We start from the raw sequence: 20,388 nt of genomic DNA on the forward strand, positions 1-20,388 counted from the left end.
TAGCACTCCGTCTGAAGCGCCCTCATTTCAGGGCACTAAGTCCCTTGGGCGATTAAAATTCCATTCTAATATGAACTTAGTTAATACTTAATCGGAATGCATTTATTAGACTGATTTTTAAAATATCGAGGAATGATGGTTAAAATGAGGCGCAATGGCGAGTGAAACCATTAATACCGATCGTCAAAGAGCAGTAGTCTATTGAACTCCATTTACAAAAGGTGTCCAATATGCTAACTACCCGGGTCGAGGTGTAAACGCTAAAAATCGTTTAAAAAATTTAAGAATTGCAATGAATGCGGTGTATGCGTTGAGAACGGTGAAACGAAAGTTCATCACTATACAGTAAACTGTACGACGTTTTGCCTATAAGTTACACAACTTTCCACTCAAAATGTTTACGAAACTAAGTGAAACTTGAAGTGAATGCGTTGAAAGTGTATAATTTTCAACGCTTTTATAGTATAACTCATTGAAACGCGCATAGAGTTGCAGTAGTGTTAGCAAAAAATTTTTATTTTTCATTAATATTTTAAATTTATGATTTCTGTTTCCTACTCTTAACGTGCCATTTCAATAAAACATTATATACTAATTAATATCGAAAAATATATGAATTTTTGAAAATTTTTTCTCTCTTCCTAATTTGGTAGACAATTGTCTTAAAAAATGCCTACAAAACTAGATTGGTCCTCTGCCTGATGTCAGTATTCCCTCAGAGATTAAAACCAAGATGTTGATAAATGTTCTACTTTCAATCAGTAACCTAAAACGAGAAGAACCAAAAGAACCACTCGACCAGAAAGGAAGTCAATTTTCGCATTAGTTTAGTTGCTAATAAGTCAGTAACGTTTTAATAGAAAACAATTTCAAATAGGGCCTTTTTTGTTTGTTATTTATCTATTTTTAGTTTCAAGTATTAATTATCTTAAAATTATTTTTTTTTCTGAATTATTTTAAGTAGCCTGCCTGAGAAAAAAGTTTGCTTCCGTACGTCTTTTGGGACACAAATCGTAGAAAGTTTTTCCCTATGTTAGGGAAGTCTAAAACCAGAAGAACTTTAGTAAAATTTGTCTAGAAATTCTTTTTTCATCTGTGGAAGCGACGAAAAATAATTTCAGCCCTAAAAACCGCAACTCCTACATCAATTCACCGTTGAAAATGACTAATTGTTTGTCATGATTTTTTGTAGGATTTGCAGATTTTTAAAGGGAATGTTTTCATGTCCAACTCTTTTTGTTGGTATTGATGAGTTTGTTTAATTTTCTCATCGCTTAAGCTGTGAAAATAAAAAAATTCGCCGCTAAAAACCGCGAATCTTACAAAGTCTAATTGCCTATGGTTTCCATAAAGCTTTTTGAATCTGATTTAACTTCATAGTAATTATCGTATAATTGACTGGCAGATGGCGTAGTGGAATAGGAAGTGGTTGACATGCAGGAGATGAGAGGTTAGAACGCTTGTACGGAAGTTTCTTTTTTGTAATTAATCCGGTGATTGAAAAGAAAACGGTAAATTCCGGGAAATGTCTAACTGACATTTAACACTTTCACAGCGTTCATCATGTGGACTATTTTCTTTCTCTGTTATCCATAGCAATGTTCCAATAACTCAACTAACCTATAACACAACGCACAATTGTTTTAATGGACATAAAAAGTCAAGTACATCCGTAAATTTGGGCGAAAGCGCAATTTACAGATATAAAAAATTAACTAAAATGTTGCATTGAAATCAGATGTGGGATCTATTCCGTTTGTGCTCCCCAGTATATTATGCGCCCCTCAGTTACAGTGCACTTGTCATTACATAGTAATCATTATGTGAAAATTTGGTACGTGCGTCCGGGCTCATTATAGGTGCCCACAAAGCTGGGGTGCACCAACGGAAAAGATCTCAGATGTGTAGGCTAGATGCCTCTGCATGAAGAAGTCAAAGTTTTCGCATTCTAACAAATCAGTTACATAGCTCTACCGGTTCTCTAATGTTTTTCCGTCCTTTTAGACAATTATTTTTGAAAAAATTCAAAAGATTAAGTTTTACATCTAAAAAGTTTTGTATCAAGATTTTACGTCAAAATATGGGTAAGTTTAAAAAAAGGTACCATAAAATTTTTTACTATGTGGACTGCAACGTTTTGTTGATTCTTGTTGTCACTTTCCGCTGTTGAGCTTGCATGTGCTTCGAAGCACTTCAACTTGATAAAATTCAAAAGGTTTGACGTTTGTCCAGTTTTTGATGACTAATGAACTCCATAAGTTTTTACAAATTAGCAAATTTCAATTCAATTTTGTAGAAAACTCAAACTTGAATGACAAAGTTCGTAATTCAATTTTTTGACCCTATCAACTTCTTAACAAACAGGAAAAATTCCATGTAAAACACTACTTTAAGCGGAAAGCTTCCTGCTTGTCAAAATGTTTGCGGTCATAGATAGATTAAAAATATTTTGTGTAAATTGAATTTGACTGTTCTGAATTTGGTACAGTAAAGAAGAAAACAAAACTAATTTAAAATTTCAGAATTGCCGCAATGCTATATTAAAAATTCTAAATCAACTCTCGATTAAAGAAAAACAAAATAAGTGTTTTTCAGGACTCTTTTATTTAGCTTGAATTTTTTATTTATATTCATCTTTTGACTCTCCTCTCTTTATCTCTCTCTCCTTCTGTGTGTGTCTTTGTGGTTGTGTGTGTGTGTGTGTGTGTGTGTGTGTGTGTGTGTGTGTGTGTGTGTGTGTGTGTGCGTCGTTGATTAAAAGTTGCTCAACTTTTAAAAGCTTCTCTAATAAACCTAGCAATTTTGCAAACAACTCTGCTGAATTTTCATTTGCAAAAAATCTTTTTTCAGAAGAGCAGTTTTGTTTTTAATCAGAATATACCCAAGAATTTATGGGAAACAACGCTGGTTTATTGGATAGGTGGTTTGAAGAGAAATTCATTACTCTTTTCGAGGCTTCATTGATTCGTTTTCGGCACGGTTTTAACTAAGCTTCGACTCTTCGACTAGTCTTAACTCTGCCTGCACACGAATCAGTTTGTGCAAGAAATTGTCGTTTTTTAACTACGTCATTGATTAGTTACTTTACCAATGGTTATAAACAATCGGGTGCTATGCTTGGATCTGAGAAAATTTTAAACAGTCCCACGAATTTCGTTCCTTTACACCAACAACATTAATCTCATTTTTCAAAAACAAAATGCACGTCAAATATTGTTCAACTTTTTTTCAAAAGTCTGCTCCACACTTAGAGCCTCTCACTAGCATTGCCACCACTGTTTTTAATTCAGAAACATGTGGTATCTCCTCAGAAATGGTGAAATAAATTAGGAATACATAAGCAGATAGAATAAAACTGCAAATATCAAAATTCATAAAACGCAAAAATCTATAAAAATTGACTTTAATTTTTAAAGAAACTCAGAGCATGAATTTGATGTATTTTTACAATTTGGTTTTCTAATTACGACGGAACATAAATCACAGCAAAACACAGCAATCGGTTGGATGTGCCCTAGGGTCATAGCACTAAGTCTTGTGAGCTGCTGAAATTTGCCCTCTAAATTATACACAGTGTAAGGTGAAACATTAAGGAGAAGCATAAAGAGAGCTGAGCTTTAGCTCTTAGCTGAGGTATTTCTGGAGCAACAAGTTCAGTTTTTGATCATAAATCTGCATGTTTTCCACAGTAAATCACACTTCGCTGCAAACTAAAAGCTACAGTACGGTATAAGTTGAACAAATTACTGAGGAAAATGTTCAGTTGCCCTTAGGTAAGCTTCTTGAAAAAATTTATGAGAAGCCCTTTTCAGGCTTAAAAAAATTTTTTAATCAAACTGTAGTCCATCTAATCAGGGATTATCTGGTCAAAGCAAAACAAAACAATGTTTGTTTTCTTCGTGTTATTGTGTCAAAATGAGTTATGAAACCACCGTAATATGATACCACAAGCAGCAAAATTTGGCTCTACAGAAGTTAAAACCTGGTTTTGCGAATCCTTCTACAACTGCGATGGAACCTCGAGCGCACGAACGCCCTCGACTTTGAGCTCCGATTGTGTTAGATTTACCACCAATATATTTTAACATATACTTAGGCCCACTTAAATTACTAATCATGAAAAATGCACAGCTCTATCGTCTTCTAATGGCTCTGTGGCTTTGAGACGAGTACTCTAATAAACCATAACACACAACAGTCTGAAAGGTCAAGCCAAAACTAAGTTATTTTAGTTCAGTGAGTGTTTAATAACGATCAAAATAAATAAAGCGCCTATCATTATAGTGAGAAATATCCAATGATTGACGAGAAAATGAACCCGTTTTTAGCAAGTGTTTGGATAACACAACATGTTATATGCTGCGTATAATAAATTAGCGCTTAAATCTGATTGGCCAATACGCAACTTGAATAATTTAATTTTCGATCTATTGTCCCATTTTTTGCTTTCGATCTGTGGTCTTTCGATCTATTGTCCTAGCACGATAAAAAGCAACGCTAGCTTTACCGATAAGCTAAGAGCGTCATATATTTTGAACGAAATTGCATTTGCCTTAAACAATAAAAAGAGAACGATTGTGAATTACCTAATCTAATTTTGTATTATTCGATACTGCGAATGTTCATTAAACGTTAGAGTTAAGTTAGCATTTCAATTTACCAGAAATTTAACACGCAGCTAGCTTAGAGGGAAGAGTTGCAAGTTCACACAAGCAACAGAAAAAATGTTATTCTTGTGACAAAAAACTCGATAAAGGGCGACAAAATCGGTCCTCAGATTTTGTAGTTAAGTTTTCAGCCTTCTTGTTGTTTATTGCGTTTTTCAGGATTTATACAAAATTAAAACACAATTCAAAACTGTTTTCTTTCTCTGTTAGACGTTTACATTACTTTTTGGGAGTTCTTTGCGAGTTTACATTACTTTTTTGCTATTACTTTTTTTGCTGTTACTGTCGGCTTCTAAACGCAATGCTGAAGTAAAAACTCTTCTGTGCTACAATTGTCTCAGCTCAAATCGTACGCAAAATCTTGTCCATGCAAAATCTCATGCTGAAATTGTTCATGGAAACAACGTTACATGCAACGCGAATTACCTACCAGGACAGGCAGTAAGAGATATTCAACGCAAATTACTGCTCTGTGAGTCTGAAAACGATAAAACGAGAAAAATACGCTGTGAGAAAAATAATTAAACAAAAAGCGCCAAACTACGCTTAAATTTTCTTATGGAAAATCAGAAATCAGATTCCTAGAGTTCTGATTAATTTATATTGTTCCATCAAAACCTGTATACGCAGCGGAAAATTAGACAGTTGCGGCACCATTCCATATGATGCGTTCGTCCCAGTATTGGCCAAGCTCTGCAAAAAAAAACAAAATCGAACCTCAATTTTGAATAATTTTCATTGTTTCATCAGAACTCGATACAGCTGAAAATAGTTCACCTTGAAACTGGATCCTCAAAAGCACAAAGAGCTCTTTTTGGTGGTTTTGAGTTGGATGAAGACCAGTTACAGAACTGAATAATTTCCGGCAACAACAATCTCCACTCGCAGCCCTTGCAGCACATCACGTTTTCTGAATTAATTGAAAAAAAAATGAACCGAAGTATAACACAGCACGTTCTCGGGTAGGATTTCTTATAGTGCCAATTGAACACAATTTTTGCTATTAACTTTTTGCTTGGTTGGACTATCACTATTTCAATCAAACTCGACCATGCAGAACCATGAAGAATTTTTGGCTTTATAATGATGCCTTTGACGGAGAAATGAGTACCTGCTGAACAATAAGTGAAGGAAAATTCTAACCGATAATTTAAGCTTCTTCTAGAGGGTACATTATTCAGACACAGAACTGAGGATGAAACGATCTCATCGAAGAAAAACTAAAAAATCTTGGCCCTAAAGTTCGGAATCAGTCTTCCTTTGAGACAAAAGTTTGTTCTGGAGAACAACTCTCCGTAGCTAAATCAAAAGATGATAAATATTGCGTGAAAAAAACACCTGAGCCCGCATCAGCGTTCAAAAAATGATATATCAAAAAATCGATGCTGACATCAAAAAAGCAGTGCAGCGATTTCTAATAAAAAATACTCTGAACCTCGCTAGGTGTCTGCAACATAATCAGCAAGTCATCAGCTCCAATAAACCTGGAAAACGAGAAGAGCTTGAAAAACCGAATCTGGTTTCAAATGAAATTTTTTCATTGGTGGACCCAAATTTGATCAACAGTTCGTTTGCTCTATTGCTTGAAAATACGGTCTCTGTAATATCAGCACCAATATTGCGGCCAGGTTGATACAGATAATTAAAAATGAACAGAATCAGCAGCAATGAGATTTTCTTGTAAACCAATCAGAGCCTAAATCAATCAAATTTCACTAAATCAATCAAATCTATCACGTTTCATTTTTAGTGATCGATGTTCACGATTAACATAATTTTCCGTGGCACCGGTTTTTGCGCTTGGCCAACCTGTTTTTGCGCTGTTCGAAATTCAGGGCCATTTTTTCATTTCAAAGACTTTGTGCACTATTCCAAGACAGTGGAGAATGCACAAGGACCCCCAGCGTCACCCAAAAGAACACTACTGGAGGCTGTCATGTGGCTCACTACATGGGTATCTATTGAATAGGCATTAGCACTGAGCATTTGATGTCCACTGCATTTAATCCAGTCTCAAATTGTTTCATAAAAAACAGCAGTTTACGAGAGCAACGGAAAAACTTGATTAAATATAACAATTTGCTTATGGAGTACTATTATATTTAAAATAAATAAAGAGAGTGGCGTGTCCTGTTTCTTTCTCGTGTTTAAAGCTTAAATTGCCCTGATCAAGCACTAAAATTTTCCAAATCTAGAATTTCGAGAAACAGTCTTTGTGTGGCTCAACTCACTGAGAAATATCGGGCCATAGAGTCAGGGGGAACATTTTTGTGACGGCATGTGTATCATAGCCTTAATTTAAAAAATCTTCGAAAATTTCAAAGTTTACGCGGTAAACCGAGTGAGCGATTATCAAAGATATATTTCAACGAACAGCTGCAAAGATGTCAAAAATGGAACCCATCTGATATTCTGATCATCTGTCAAGAAAATAGGAAAAATTCCCAGGATTGTGAAACCAAATGCAATGACGGTGCAGCCAGTAGGCGAGAAGTCAGCTTCTGACAAAGCAGTTGATTTTACGAATTTTGGTAGTAGAAAGAAATGTGCTTTGCACTCCGAAAAAAGTATAAATGTAAAAAACATTTGTGTATAAAGTTATGTATTTGACGAGAATTTTTTCACAGAATCTCATAATTTGGTTTGAATACAGACGTTTTACAGATGAGTGACTCCGGTCACCTATCGCAGTTTTCCAAATACTCAATCTCGCGAAAAAAATCACTTAGCACTTTCGCAAATGTCCAAAACATTATTTTGAACCATTCACAGTACAGTCATTCAAACGAAAAAGATGAGAAGGCCAACACCTGTTTCTGCAGTTGCCTAGGGAATCGAACCGTGCTTCTGGCAGTGACAGAGAATCTGAGTTTATCAACCGGCTTGACAGCAGTTCTCAGATTTATTGTCCGAAGGGGAGAATCCCCAATTTTTCTTGTTGACATATGAATCAATTTCATAGGCACCAGAGAAGAATCAACGTACAAAATTTGCAACTGAAACATATTTTTGAAGACGATTTGCTAAACCAAACAATTGAATGACACCTCAACCCTCGAGGTCCTGCAAGGTTAGATTAGGTAGAGATTTAGGCGATTGGGGGGTCGACCTACTTTTCTTCGTCTCTATGATTTGTTCTCTGATTTCTCAAATCTTTGTTTGTAGGAGTACCATTGCAGGAGCGGGGCTAGGGTTTGTACACACCGAGGTTTAACGTTTGGCAAGTCATTTAAATTGTTAAAATAAGAGCTGTGCTGAAGGTGCGGAAAACAAACATAAGGTCTGCTGCATGCGCTAAAAAATGCGCTGATGCTCATCAATGTTTTCACACGGCTGCTATTGCATTGAAAATTCATCAACCTCCAAGGTGCAATGGGTCCCGGGGCGAGGTGGTAGAAATATGACTCGACAAAACGTCGTCTGGGGGGGGGGTGTCATTCCGGGTCGTTAAATACACGGACCCGGAAGAAGTTAATGACCCGGTAAGTCGAATCATATATCTGGTATTTCGGAACAATGACCCGGTCTTTCTATTCATAAATCTTGTATTTCAGAACAATGACCCGGTCTTTCTATTCATAAATCTGGTATTTCGGAACAATGACCCGGTCTGTCGAGTCATAATCTTAGCGTTTCGAATCATAAATCAACGTAATTCGATTCAAGCGGCCCGTACTTCGAATCATAAATCCACATAATTCGAGTCATGCATCTTGTATTTCGAATCATAAATCTGGTATTTCGGAATTTGTGTTTCTGTGTGTGTGCCTGTGTGTATATGTGAGCGCGCGTGTGCGTGTGTGCATGTGTGTGCGTCTATGTGTGTGTGTGTTTGTGTCCGTGAGTGCGTGTGTGTGGTTCCTTTGTGTAAGTGTGTCTACATGTGTGTGTGTTTGTGTGTGTGCGTGTGCTTTCGTGTGTGTGCGTGTGCGTTCGTGTGTGTGCGTGTGCATGCGTGTGCGTACGTGTGTGTGTGTGTGTGTGTGTGTGTGTGTGTGTGTGTGTGTGTGTGCGTGTGTGGTGTGGGTGAATTGTTTATGTGTGTGTATGTGTGTGTGGTGTGTCATGCGTGTCTGCGTGTCCAAGTGTGTTAATAATTCTGTTATTGTCTGGTCTATTGACTCACTGTCGCGCAGTTTCGCACTGTCTGGTTTGTCGAACCACTGTCGAACAATTTCTGATTGTTCGCGCTATTTCGCACAATTTCGCACAATTTCCCGGAGTTTCGATTCATACTCCAATTATTGTCTGGACTGTCGAGTCATGGGTGTTTTGTGTCTGGATCGTCTGGTTCATACTTCCACGACCTCAACCCAGGGTGTTATTGAAGTGTTGTAATGGTGAAAATGACCGAGGTGCAACCGTTTTGTAATTCTTTAAAACTCTGATTGTTTCTATAACAGCAGCAGTTACGTAACTTTTTCAGCTGTGTGGCTGAGTAGACTACAATAGTGTGCCACAACTTTTTCTCCACTCTTTATATAGTAACAGGTGCGAGAAGAGACTGGCTGAATTTCTTAGTCATGTCCCAAACCAGAATTCCGTCATTGTTTCCGATATTAGTATTGGTTGTCGAATTGTAGCAAATAAATTCAATGATATAATTTGCAGCTACCGCAACGAGAGTTGATTAAAAACCTTTTTTTTGCTGAAACTTCATTTCATTTAGCGATTAATATATCTACTAAAAATAATTTTTTCTTTCGCCTTCTTTCATTCTAGCAAAATTTTTGGAAAATTTCTCCACCTTGCTGCTATTTTTAATAAGTTCTATAATAAAACAAACAAGGAGGCTCGTTAATGTGCGTTCGCACACGATGTTCCGACCCGAGCTTATCAACATTCTTTTAATTGTCAACCAAAGGACGATATAAAAAAAATAGATAGAGGTTAAAACAATCGTTACACAATCTAACCACTAATGCCATGACTCATTACAGCGCCAACGAGATCTGCCGTTAAAGAGACTACGAGAAAAAAAACAAACAACAAAACTAGCAAAATCAAAAATTTCACGGCAAAAAACTGAATATCAAAATTCAAAAGCACATAGTACTAACGTCAAAATGCAGTCAGATACATCCCTAACTACACAATATTACTTTTTCCTAACTATAAAGCAGATTGTATTTATTTTAACTGAGATTAGGTAACATGTCGACAAAGAGAACGAATAATTAGGCGAAATTCAAAAATTAATCAATATTTTTTCAACATGAAATTTCAAAAGTCTTAAAAAGCATTAGCTTTTAACTAAATAAACCTTGAAAAATTACTAAAAATTTATTACAAAACCAAAAAGATCTGTCTTTGGTTAGACTAAGCCATAGAAACCGACTAAAGACGCAGAAAAACTCAAAAAATTACAAACTATTTGCGAAAACAAAAATTATTGCTACCATTTAAGTAAATAGCTATTATCTGAATATTATGTACTTTTATTTCTATTGTTATTTCTACTATTTCAGCTAAAGGATTTATTCTGAGATATTAACTAAGTTTACCTTGGCCACATTTGAAAACCATTGGTATCGGTTAGTACGCGATTGTGTTGAAAGGAGAGAAAAAGAATCACTAAACTCACCACTCAAAAAACGTTTGTAAAAACGCATTTTGTACAAAATACAAAATGTCAGTGACAAATCAAATAAGGAGATATGTTATGCAATACAAGGAATTGGACGGGACCTCTCAATGGTGAAAATAAGTTACAAGTTGACAAAGAGACGAAACAAAAACTGAAAAGATTTTAAAAAATTTGGAAATGTATATCATAAATTTTAAGACTACTCTCTATAAATTGAGTGCTTCGGGTATCATCATTCATTACATCTACAATTACAAGCATATGCAACCGGTCAGCAATTTACGGCTACCCAAAGAACAAAAAACAGGAAACAGTAAATTCAAGAAAAAAATTGAGCGAGAAAATTGTCGAAGGCCTTAAAGTAAACTTTTCAAAAAAACTTTTCTAGTTTCAAATTATTTTGTTTAACAGCAATGGGATTCTTCTTTTTTAATAATATAACTTCAAAAAATCACCAAATATGAACAAATACATTAGAACCACGAAATTTTTGAGAAAAATCTTAATATCAACGCCAAAAAATCAATAGCTTTCAACGGAAGCCAGTAAATACGCTCAACTGATTGGACGACAAAGCTGTTTGTCCAATTTTATCATTAAACTATTAGAACACGTCATTGCCTATGAAAACAACAACAAATACAGGCGAAAACGAAAAATTCATTAGAAAAGTGCCTAAAGAAAGTGTGGAAGCATTTTTAATCATAAGCTCTACTCTGAAGACTTTATCTATGATCCATTTAACGTCTCTTCTAAATCAATGAGAACAATAAGTATAAGGATAAATTGATAAGATTTCAAAAAGAACCAAAAATAAGAAAAAGTATCGAAAAATTAAAAAAAAGCTATGAAAACCCGTGGCATTAATGTCTTAAAACTATTAGGTAAAAGATAAAACCGGAAAACAGATTAATTTTGCTTGCAGTAGAAAAAAAGGGGGTTCTCTTAATACTGAGACTGACTAACAGTTTGTGAAAAAAGTTTAAGATTGGTTAATGTTTAAAAATTTTTTGAAAATTATTTTTTAGGACATAACAGCCATTAAAGTCACTAGCTTTCAACGGAAGTCAATAAATACGCTCAATTATAACCCGATGTCAGGAAAATGACGTTTGTCATTCATAGGTAATCAATAAAACATCACAATAAGTCTTTTGACTATGAAAACAACATCAAATACAGGCAAAAACCAAAAAGTCAGTAGAAAAGTGCGAGAAGAAAGTGTCGAAGCCATTTAAAACATAAGCTTTTCTCTGAAAACTATATCAGTGATCCATTGAACTTATTTTCTAAGCCAATGGGAGCTATTTGTATTTGGATAATGTAATATGAGTTCAACAGTAACCAGTAATACGAAAATAACCAAAAATTTTTGTTTTAAAATTTGAGATCTTATGTCATTGAAGTCATAGATCCAATATTTATTAGATAAAACCGCTAACCAGATAAAAACTGGTTGCAGTAGGAAGGAAGAGGGTCCTGTCATTACTGACACTGACTTACAGTTCAGGAAAACAAGTTTATGATTGGTTAATGTTCAAAAAAAAATTTGAAATTTTTTTTTAAAGTCTTAACAGCCAATAGCTGTCCACTCAGAGCGCTAGATATGTTCACTTAATGCTCACTACGGAACATTTTATACATTTAGTCATTGAGTTCATAGCACAGGACTCCAAAAAATTAGTAGATTCTCATAAAAAGTCAAACTTTCATTTAAAATTACGAGAATTCAGTGTCGAAGCCAAAAAAAATATGAGCAATTCCTTGAAAACGAATTTTTTGTTCATTGGGCTTCATTTGACTGTAAATGAGATTTGTTGTTAACGAAACTTCGATATGAAAAGTGACTAGTCCTTTGGTGACTTGAAAAACAAAAAATATGAAAAGTTTTCTAAAAAAAAACAGCTCTCAAGTAAATATATTTCGAAATTTTTTTCAAAGTAAAGTTCCCTATGAGACAGGAATTAATCTTTTATCGCCTTTCATCTATAAGGAGCACAGAATTGTTTCGTTGTGTGGCGTGAAATGCAATTTTTATTTAATATTTTTATTGAAGAAATCTTAATTTGGAGAAAATTTTCACCAAAGTTAACAAAATCATCGCAAATATCCCGTGTTAACACAAAAACTTCAATCCTCGATAACTCCTCGAAAAAAAACGAAATTCAAAAAATCTTTTTAATTTTGAATTCTACACCGGAACAGCTTCTTAATGATACCACTCACATTTCTCTACGATGAATATATCGATCGGCCAAAATTGACTGAACAAAAAAAAACCCATTTGAGTATATAGTTCCTCCCCCCACAAGTGGGTCGGAACAAACATTCTATAATAAATAAGCTCATTTTTCTGATAATCTTACAAACTTAAGAGAGCCTCAATAAAGCAAACTTTATGTATTTTATTCCTTGGTTCTCTTGATAAAAATGAGTTTTCTTTCAGTTTCAAAGTTTTTTAATCGTATTTTCACTAAATATTTTCTTTCGCAAATTATAATTGCTATGCAATCTTAAATTCCGTTCCTTTTCCATTCTCTTCTAGTTGTGCATCTCAACAAATCAAGTAGAGAAAGGGCTTTGCTGTCCATGACACGCCATATATGGAATATGTCGTCTGGGGGGAGGTTGGCTCTCGACCTCTCATGGCCTTCAGAAATAGGGCAGTTGTTTGTCCTATCATCGATGCGGTGTCGAATTATTGTTCGCTCATAGAATTATAATTACCGCTACGTAAGCCACTTAATATAGATGTTCAACAACGGTTGTGTCAAATGCAAAAACAATCCTTTTTTAAAAAAAGATCGGGAATAGGTTATACGTAAAGGCTCGCATGTGCTGTGCCTAACACTGATATTTCACACGTTCAAGTTTAGACATAATGCATTATTTCAGTTCATTGAAGGGGATAATGCTGGGAGGTTTTCATCCACACAAACATATTTTTCAAAGAATTAGAAAATCTTTCTGAATAAATGACAAGTGAAACATTGGTTTTCTTTGGATAGTTTCACTCATTTTTATATTTGCACTACGGTTAAAGTTGAAAATTAGTGCCATATTCATATCAAGTTTTAAAAGAACATCTTACATATATTGAATGCTCTTCACCATTCATTCTGTCTTATTTGCATTTTGATTTCGTCATATTCAATTATGATATGCATGCAATTGAAGTCTAAAAAAGAATCTGAATAGAATTGAACAGAAGGTGAAAAATCAAACACCTGACTTTCTCTTGGCAAAAAAATGACATTTTTCCACTTTCTGTACATTTGTTCTTGTGTTTTTCTTAAATTAAAAACAAAAACTTTCGAGGTTAAAAAAGAATCGTTAGTACAACCGCACGATACAAATATATTACGAGGGCGTTAATTGATTTATACGTCAAACAACTGCCTGTGGAAGAATATATTAAATTAATTCTGTTTCTGTCGCCAGCAATAGAACCAGGCGATAAAAACCAGAATAAATTTCTCTATGTTCTTGATCACAATTGGTGAGAAATTGTTATTGAAATTGAGCTGTGCTTAACCATAAGAATCTCTAGCGTTTTCAAACTCCTTGAATTGAAAACAATGCCGGCAAAAATGATTGACTTGCGCGTCTTGTGAATTCAATAAGCTCTACGGAATCCTTTGATTTGACAAAAATTTATATGCATTTTGGAAAGAAATTTTAATTCAATTTCCGCAGTTGTTCTTACTTAAGTTTGCTCCTATGGACAACAACAGTATATCTAAAATGAATCATGAACACCAATTTTTTAGGTTAAGTATGTTGCTGGAAACACGCATATGTTTTACTGCATGTATTGTTGGAGGGTTTTATCGAAGAAAATTGTCAAATTAAATTCTTTGTGGAAAATTTTTGGTGTTTTTAAGCTTTGATATTAAATAAAATTTCTTTTGTTGCAAAAAAATGACAAAATAAACATATATAGGTCAAACAGTTTCCGTACAAACGATTTTATTCCGTGTTTGTAGGAAAATTCACAAGTCAGACATTTTGTTCGATGAGCAAGCGAAAGAACACAAAACTAGCAAACAAAACAAAGTTAAAAATTGCCCAAGAAACAAAATTGCCTTATCAAAGTCCCTTACAGTTTTCGCGAAATTAAATTTTAGATACGCAGTAGAATAAAAATGGTATGATTTCAAGTTTGACTTGAAATAGACAAATTTATGTTAAAAAAGAAGTATTTTTTCAAAAGTTAAGAAAATTTGTCAGAGATATTGGCATAATTGTTTTTCCCTTAACTGGAAAGTAAAAGAAGATTCGTCAATTTTGTTCTCTGAAATTGCTTTAATATGAAATAATAAATACAGTTCGTAATTGCTCTCAAAAAACAAACAAAAAGGTATCATAAGGTTCTCTTTTTCAAGAAGGCGGGAACAATGAATCAATAATTATAACCCCGGGTCAACGATCATACAACTTTCTTTGATTTCGTACTAGGTCATATATGATTCTTAGTAATCATACTAGGTCATATATGATTTGTATGGATTCTTGGTAGTCATACAAGGACCATATATGATTTCCTGGAAATCATACAGGGATCATACAAAAAATTTCGAAGACTAAAAACTGTATAGTTTTAATTTTCTATTGAAGTTGAAAAAATTTCTTGGAAATCATACAATGTCATATATGACACATAAAACATGGACGGGTGCCACAATTTCTCGTATTATTTAGTCAGAGGACTTATTAAATTATTATATTGCATTTGAAATCCACATTTGGTTCTTTGTGTGCGCTAAAAGAATAACTTTGTGGTTTAAACATATTCAGAAAACGAATTTGAGGTTATATGCAAATTTTTTCTTGATTATTTTTTATAAATGAGCATTTATAAGTTTAAACTGGCTTCAGGGTATGTCCAAAGTTTTGTTATCTATTTGGACTTACTCTTTTATTTAGTGCCCAACTTTGCAAATTATACTGTGTGTTAGGGTATTATTGCGGATCACAATGTGATGCCGTGGTATCATATAGGTGATGCCCAGCCGAATAAAAACAAAAAAACATAAATGGTAAAACATTTTCGAAAAATGGATGTATGATTCTTGGTATTCGTACTAGGATCATATATGATTTCTTGGTAATCATACAAGGATCATATATGATTTCTTTGGTTTCATACAAGGATCGTACTGAGAAATCAAGTATGGACAGTATGAAATCATATATGATCCTTGCATGAAATCAAAGAAACTTCAACCCGGGACATGTTTCAGATCAATTTTGCGTTATCTCCGAGAAATAGTTCAAATTGCGGAAAATAAAGAAGAGAGAACAAAATGATCAGAAATTTCCAAACATTTTTTGGAATGAAATGAAAAAGAGACAAAAGTGTTCAAAAGTTAGACAAAAATGTTTGGACTTTTATAACTCAGTTACTTTTTAAAAATTAACTGTTCTCTTTGTAATGAAATTCTAGAAGCAGAGAGATTTAAGAGAATAGTATACCCCCGAAAAAATCAGCAACTGTCTGAGAAAATGGTGCTAAAATAAAGTACTACTATTTTTAATATGGGAATAATACGAATTGCTTCGTAGATGAAACTGCATTCATTAACATGATTATTTCATCGCACACGTTTTTGTGCCTGATCTTAATTGTAGTTTCCCCGAAATAAATTTCTCCAGAGTTTCATTACGTCAAGAATTAATTTCAGATTCTCTCAGATGGTAAAAAATGTTATATGATGCTTGTGAAGAGAAATTGCTGTTATCAAATATGTTAGTGGAATCATCCTAGCAGGCTAAGCTAATGTTTATAGGGGAAAACAAAGAGTGATGGTTTCTTAAAAAAACCGTTAAAGAATTTAAAAAACAACTGCCAAATTGTACCATTTGCCTTTCTGTCCTCCATGCCTCTACGGTATAGATATCCACTTGCTTCTGGAAAACCAATTATGTATTGCTCCAAATAGCGCAGGCGTGACACAATATCATCTAAAACAAATTCTTCCCATGATAGCGTAACTTAGGTTATAATAAAATTAACCAATCAAGGCATTCTTTTTATAACAAGCAGATAATTTATTTACTTTACTAATCAAATCGTGTTACTATGTCAAGCAGTAACAAACTATTATGTATGCCTTTATCTATTCGATAAGTCATATCCTGATTAAATGGCTAATTGTATCGAGCAATTTTCTACAAAAAGTGTTTTCATTTTTGGGATACAATTTTTTTGTTCTAATTTTTTTTCGAAGTGACCATTTTTTAAGAATGCTCCGCAATTGTCACCACCTGAACAGTCGCAGTTTAAATGAAATGCTTCATTGTAGTTCTATGAAGCTTGTAGTTCAAAAAGTTTACCGAATCTTCTGAGGCAGATTGATCACCGTAGACAATATTAACTTTTGAGAATTTTGATGTTTTCGTGGCTCTTTGGGCCTTTTCTGATGGTCCATGTTTTATTCTAGAAAGTCTGTAACAAACTTTTTTCAAAATGATTGACATTTCCACAATAATTACATAATTACATTATTGAGAGCAAAAAGATTTTTTTGATGATTCGTTCATTTTTGTTCACAGTTTCTATAATGATAATTCAAAACCCGCCATTACTGGTCACATTTTTTTGGAAACTGATGAAAAATTTTTTCACGAATAACTTTTCGATTAAGCGTTCATAGCCTTTTCACTGAATCTGGTTGTTTGTTGTTGCAATTATCTTCCGTTGATTTTGCAATCGACCTTCTATTTTATTAGCCAACTCTAAAGCCTCTCACCATTCAACTCGAGAAGCTCCCTAGCCGAACTCCGACGGTTAATTTGTAACATCTTTCAAGATTCTTGCAAATGGCGGTTATCTAGCAAGATTTTGCAAAAGACATTATTTATCTTGCAAGATCCTGCAAGATTGGACGATTATCTTGCAAGATCTTGCAAGACTATACTCAAGATTCTTGGAATATTTCACAAGATTTTTGGAAGATCTTACAAGAATCAAACAATACAAGATAACCCTCGTTTTATGACTAGGGTTCCCTCTGGAATTATATATGTATGCTATTAGTGATGAAAACGCTGAGAACAGTGGGTTCCTAATTATTGTTGTTGTGACTATTTTTACATCAGTTTTCTTAGGAATGCTTTTTAACTGATCTACTCCTCTTCTCTTCAGTTAATTTTTTCGACAAGATAAAATAACAAGCAAATATCGATGTTAGTTGCACCAGTTCAAGCATCTTCCTCAATTCCCATATTGTTTGGTTAAAGCTGAATAATCCGCCTTTTTGAGGCTTTTTCTGAATTGAAAAGGTTGTCTTTAAGTTCCTAGGTTCAAGTAGAAAAGGATACAAAATCTGGTCACCACAAATCCATTGTCTGTTGTTGTAATGAACACCAATTTTTGCAATTTTTTAAAACTTTTTTCTCATTAGTTCTCAGGTTGTGAATTGAAGAGCAGTCTTTTACATTCCGTGTATGTGGTCGATGTGGGATTTGAGTTTCGCATATTCTCCGGTTTGTCTTAAAGGTGCGTTTCCAGAGCTATGTTTTCTTAAGTTGAGACCGCAAGCTTGACTTTTACTTGCCAATTCTCCTACTGGAGGGTCACCAGTTGCTATCTCTTAAAATGATTGTTCAGACAGAGGAGTTTTAGCAGAGACACCAAATGCTGACTGCTCTAAGTTGCTCAGGAAAAAACGCAATCTAGCTTAAATTGCCTTTGCAGAGCGAATTCCACTTAATCTTAGTTAAGTTAGACCGTATGCTATTTCAACAGTAGTAAGGTGGAGAGCAAATATTGACTACTTAATTAGTCGAAAAAATACAAAAACTCGCCTTGAAAAAATGATTAAATTGCAAAACCGAATCTCACACTTTTCCCCAACTGAATATAAATAAAATAATTTAGTATTAAAGATTCACATTGACACTCTGAACAAAATATGAACCGACATGATTAATGAGTTGCGGGAGCAAATCTTTGATGTCAATGGTTGAGCCCAAAACATTCAAGGCTTTCATTAAGGCTCTGCAGTGTGTTGTTAACAACGCTTGCGAAGATGAAAACAGAAGTTGTTCCATAAAATTTAGCATTAAATTTTAAATTAGACTTTCTATGCATTATCAACCCAGTTAATTTTTTTTCTGCTGTTGTAGCTTGCATTATACACTATATTTAATATATATTATACACTATATTTATATATACACTAAAGACAAACTCATCCTCTAATACCTTAATAAGTTTTGATAGCCTAAAAGTTTATTATTTTGGTATTACGGGGGAACCATTACGTGGTTGATGTTCGAAGAAGCAAATTTCATTAAACTTTTGGGTTTTGAAAATGGAATATAATCGTCATATAATCGGCCTAAAACTTTTTGCTCGAAACCTATCAGTTGTTTTTTGAGACCAAATTCAAAGATCTAATTGTTGTTATGAACAGTGCTATCCCGGGTCGGGACAGGATGACCAACTTTCAAGATCTTACAAGGTTTTTTAAAAAAATAGTTCAACTTGTAGGAAATTACAAGCCAGATTTCTAACTTGTAAGAACTTACAAATCCGATGGTGATCTTAGAATTTTCTTCCAAATTTCACCATAAAGGTAGAAATAGTGATTCTGTTTCAAGCGCGTTTTCAAATTTCATTATGTCATTGATTCGTGTGGTAAAACATTAAGAATACACATGCGTGTGTGTGTACGTGTGTGTTTTGGTGTGGTGTGTGTATGTCTGTGTCTTTGTGTGGTGTGTGTATGTGTGTGTGTTTGTGTGCATGTGTGTACGATGTGTTTGTGGTGTGTGAATGTGGTGTGCGTTTGTGTGTGTGTGTGAGGTACGTGTGTGTGGTGATTGTGTACAAGTAAATTCTGCTATCAAACTCTACAAGGAACCTTATGGACCCGTAAGAAATCACAAAGAAACCCTCATCAACTTCGACGGCGACAAGAGAAATCTTTTTAAAAAAATAAAGAATTTTGAAGATCAAGAAATTTCAAGAGTTGAAATTTTTCGGAAAAAGAAGATTGAAGACGGAAGGATTTTTCTTTTGACGCTTTAGATTATTGGTTTTATATTTTATACGTTTTCTTTTTTTTCGCAAAAATATATGTCGATGCAATAATATGTGTACTTTCATGTTCAAGGTTCTCTTGTTTTTCCAAAGATTAGGCAAGACGAAGGGATAACTTGTAAGAGCCTTATAAGATCAAGTGGTAAACTTCTAAGAACTTTTAAGTTCGTTGGTAAACTTATGACCTTGAAAAAAAACCTAAATTGTGATGTATAAACTTTTAAGAGCTTAATAGAGAGTTGCAAGTTCTTACAAGTTAACCATCCAATCCCAACCGGGATGGGTAACTTAAAAACCACTAACTGATTTTTGTATCCGCAATTAGTATCAATGGGTAACGACGTTTCTGGAATTAATCACCAATAAGGCTTTCTTTTATTTCGGTAATTGATTACTGTATCCCTGGGAAAGGGATAATTTTAAGCAAATGTGAACTAAAATAGGGAGTGTCACTCGTTTCCACACACACACACACACACACACACACACACACACACACACACACACACACACACACACACACACACACACACACACACACACACACACACACACACACACACACACACACACACACACACACACACACACACACACACACACACACACACACACACACACACACACACACACACACACACACACACACACACACACACACACACACACACACACACACACACACACACACACACACACACACACACACACACACACACATACATTCAACTCTAATCTTAAAACATATATACTCGAGTTTTCTGGCATTGACAATGAGGTTTTTGGAAAACCTAACGGCGACTTACTGTGGTCGTGTTCGGACGCTCTAATGTATTTGTAATCCTCTGTTTTGGTAATCCCATTTTGTGAATATTCATCTTTATTATCATCTAGAGAATTTGTAATCAAATCAGAATATCCCATAAACTGGATGAAATCAAAATTGGATTTGAAGTTGTTTTCGTTGACAAATTTTGAGCTTGATTTTGCTGAGCAAATTACAATGAGAAGAAATGGCATCAAATACATTTCAACAAAATGTTTTAAGGTCATTACACAGCAAAACAATCAGTTATAATCTGCGA

At 34.3% G+C, this 20,388-nt stretch overlaps 2 protein-coding genes across 3 annotated transcripts in view; one reads left to right on the forward strand and one right to left on the reverse strand.

Annotated features, from left to right (window-relative positions):
• Positions 1 to 20,388, forward strand: part of LOC142350883 (polyribonucleotide 5'-hydroxyl-kinase Clp1-like) — a 438,433-nt gene that overhangs the window by 299,179 nt on the left and 118,866 nt on the right. The gene's annotated exons all lie outside the window — the stretch shown is intronic.
• On the reverse strand, positions 12,696 to 20,288 carry LOC142351190 (uncharacterized). The gene is made up of 3 exons (XM_075403312.1): positions 20,110 to 20,288; positions 16,114 to 16,218; positions 12,696 to 12,904 (listed from the first exon to the last, which is right to left on the reverse strand). Exons 1-3 carry the CDS (start codon positions 20,225 to 20,227, stop codon positions 12,768 to 12,770), a joined length of 360 nt encoding a protein of 119 aa, XP_075259427.1. The 5' UTR covers positions 20,228 to 20,288; the 3' UTR covers positions 12,696 to 12,767.

Source organism: Convolutriloba macropyga, chromosome 12, assembly GCF_964194025.1.
Source record: "Convolutriloba macropyga chromosome 12, txConMacr16.3, whole genome shotgun sequence".
In the NCBI taxonomy this organism is placed as follows: domain Eukaryota; kingdom Metazoa; phylum Xenacoelomorpha; order Acoela; family Convolutidae; genus Convolutriloba; species Convolutriloba macropyga.

Coding starts and splice junctions, on each gene's coding strand:
- LOC142351190 (XM_075403312.1), bottom strand. CDS start 20,227: ATGGGATATTCTGATTTGATTACAAATTCTCTAGATGATAATAAAGAT. Junction 16,219..20,109: donor AGCGTCCGAACACGACCACA/GTAAGTCGCCGT, acceptor AATTTGTTTTAG/ATGATATTGTGTCACGCCTG. Junction 12,905..16,113: donor GGAGGACAGAAAGGCAAATG/GTACAATTTGGC, acceptor CTATTTCTGAAG/GCCATGAGAGGTCGAGAGCC.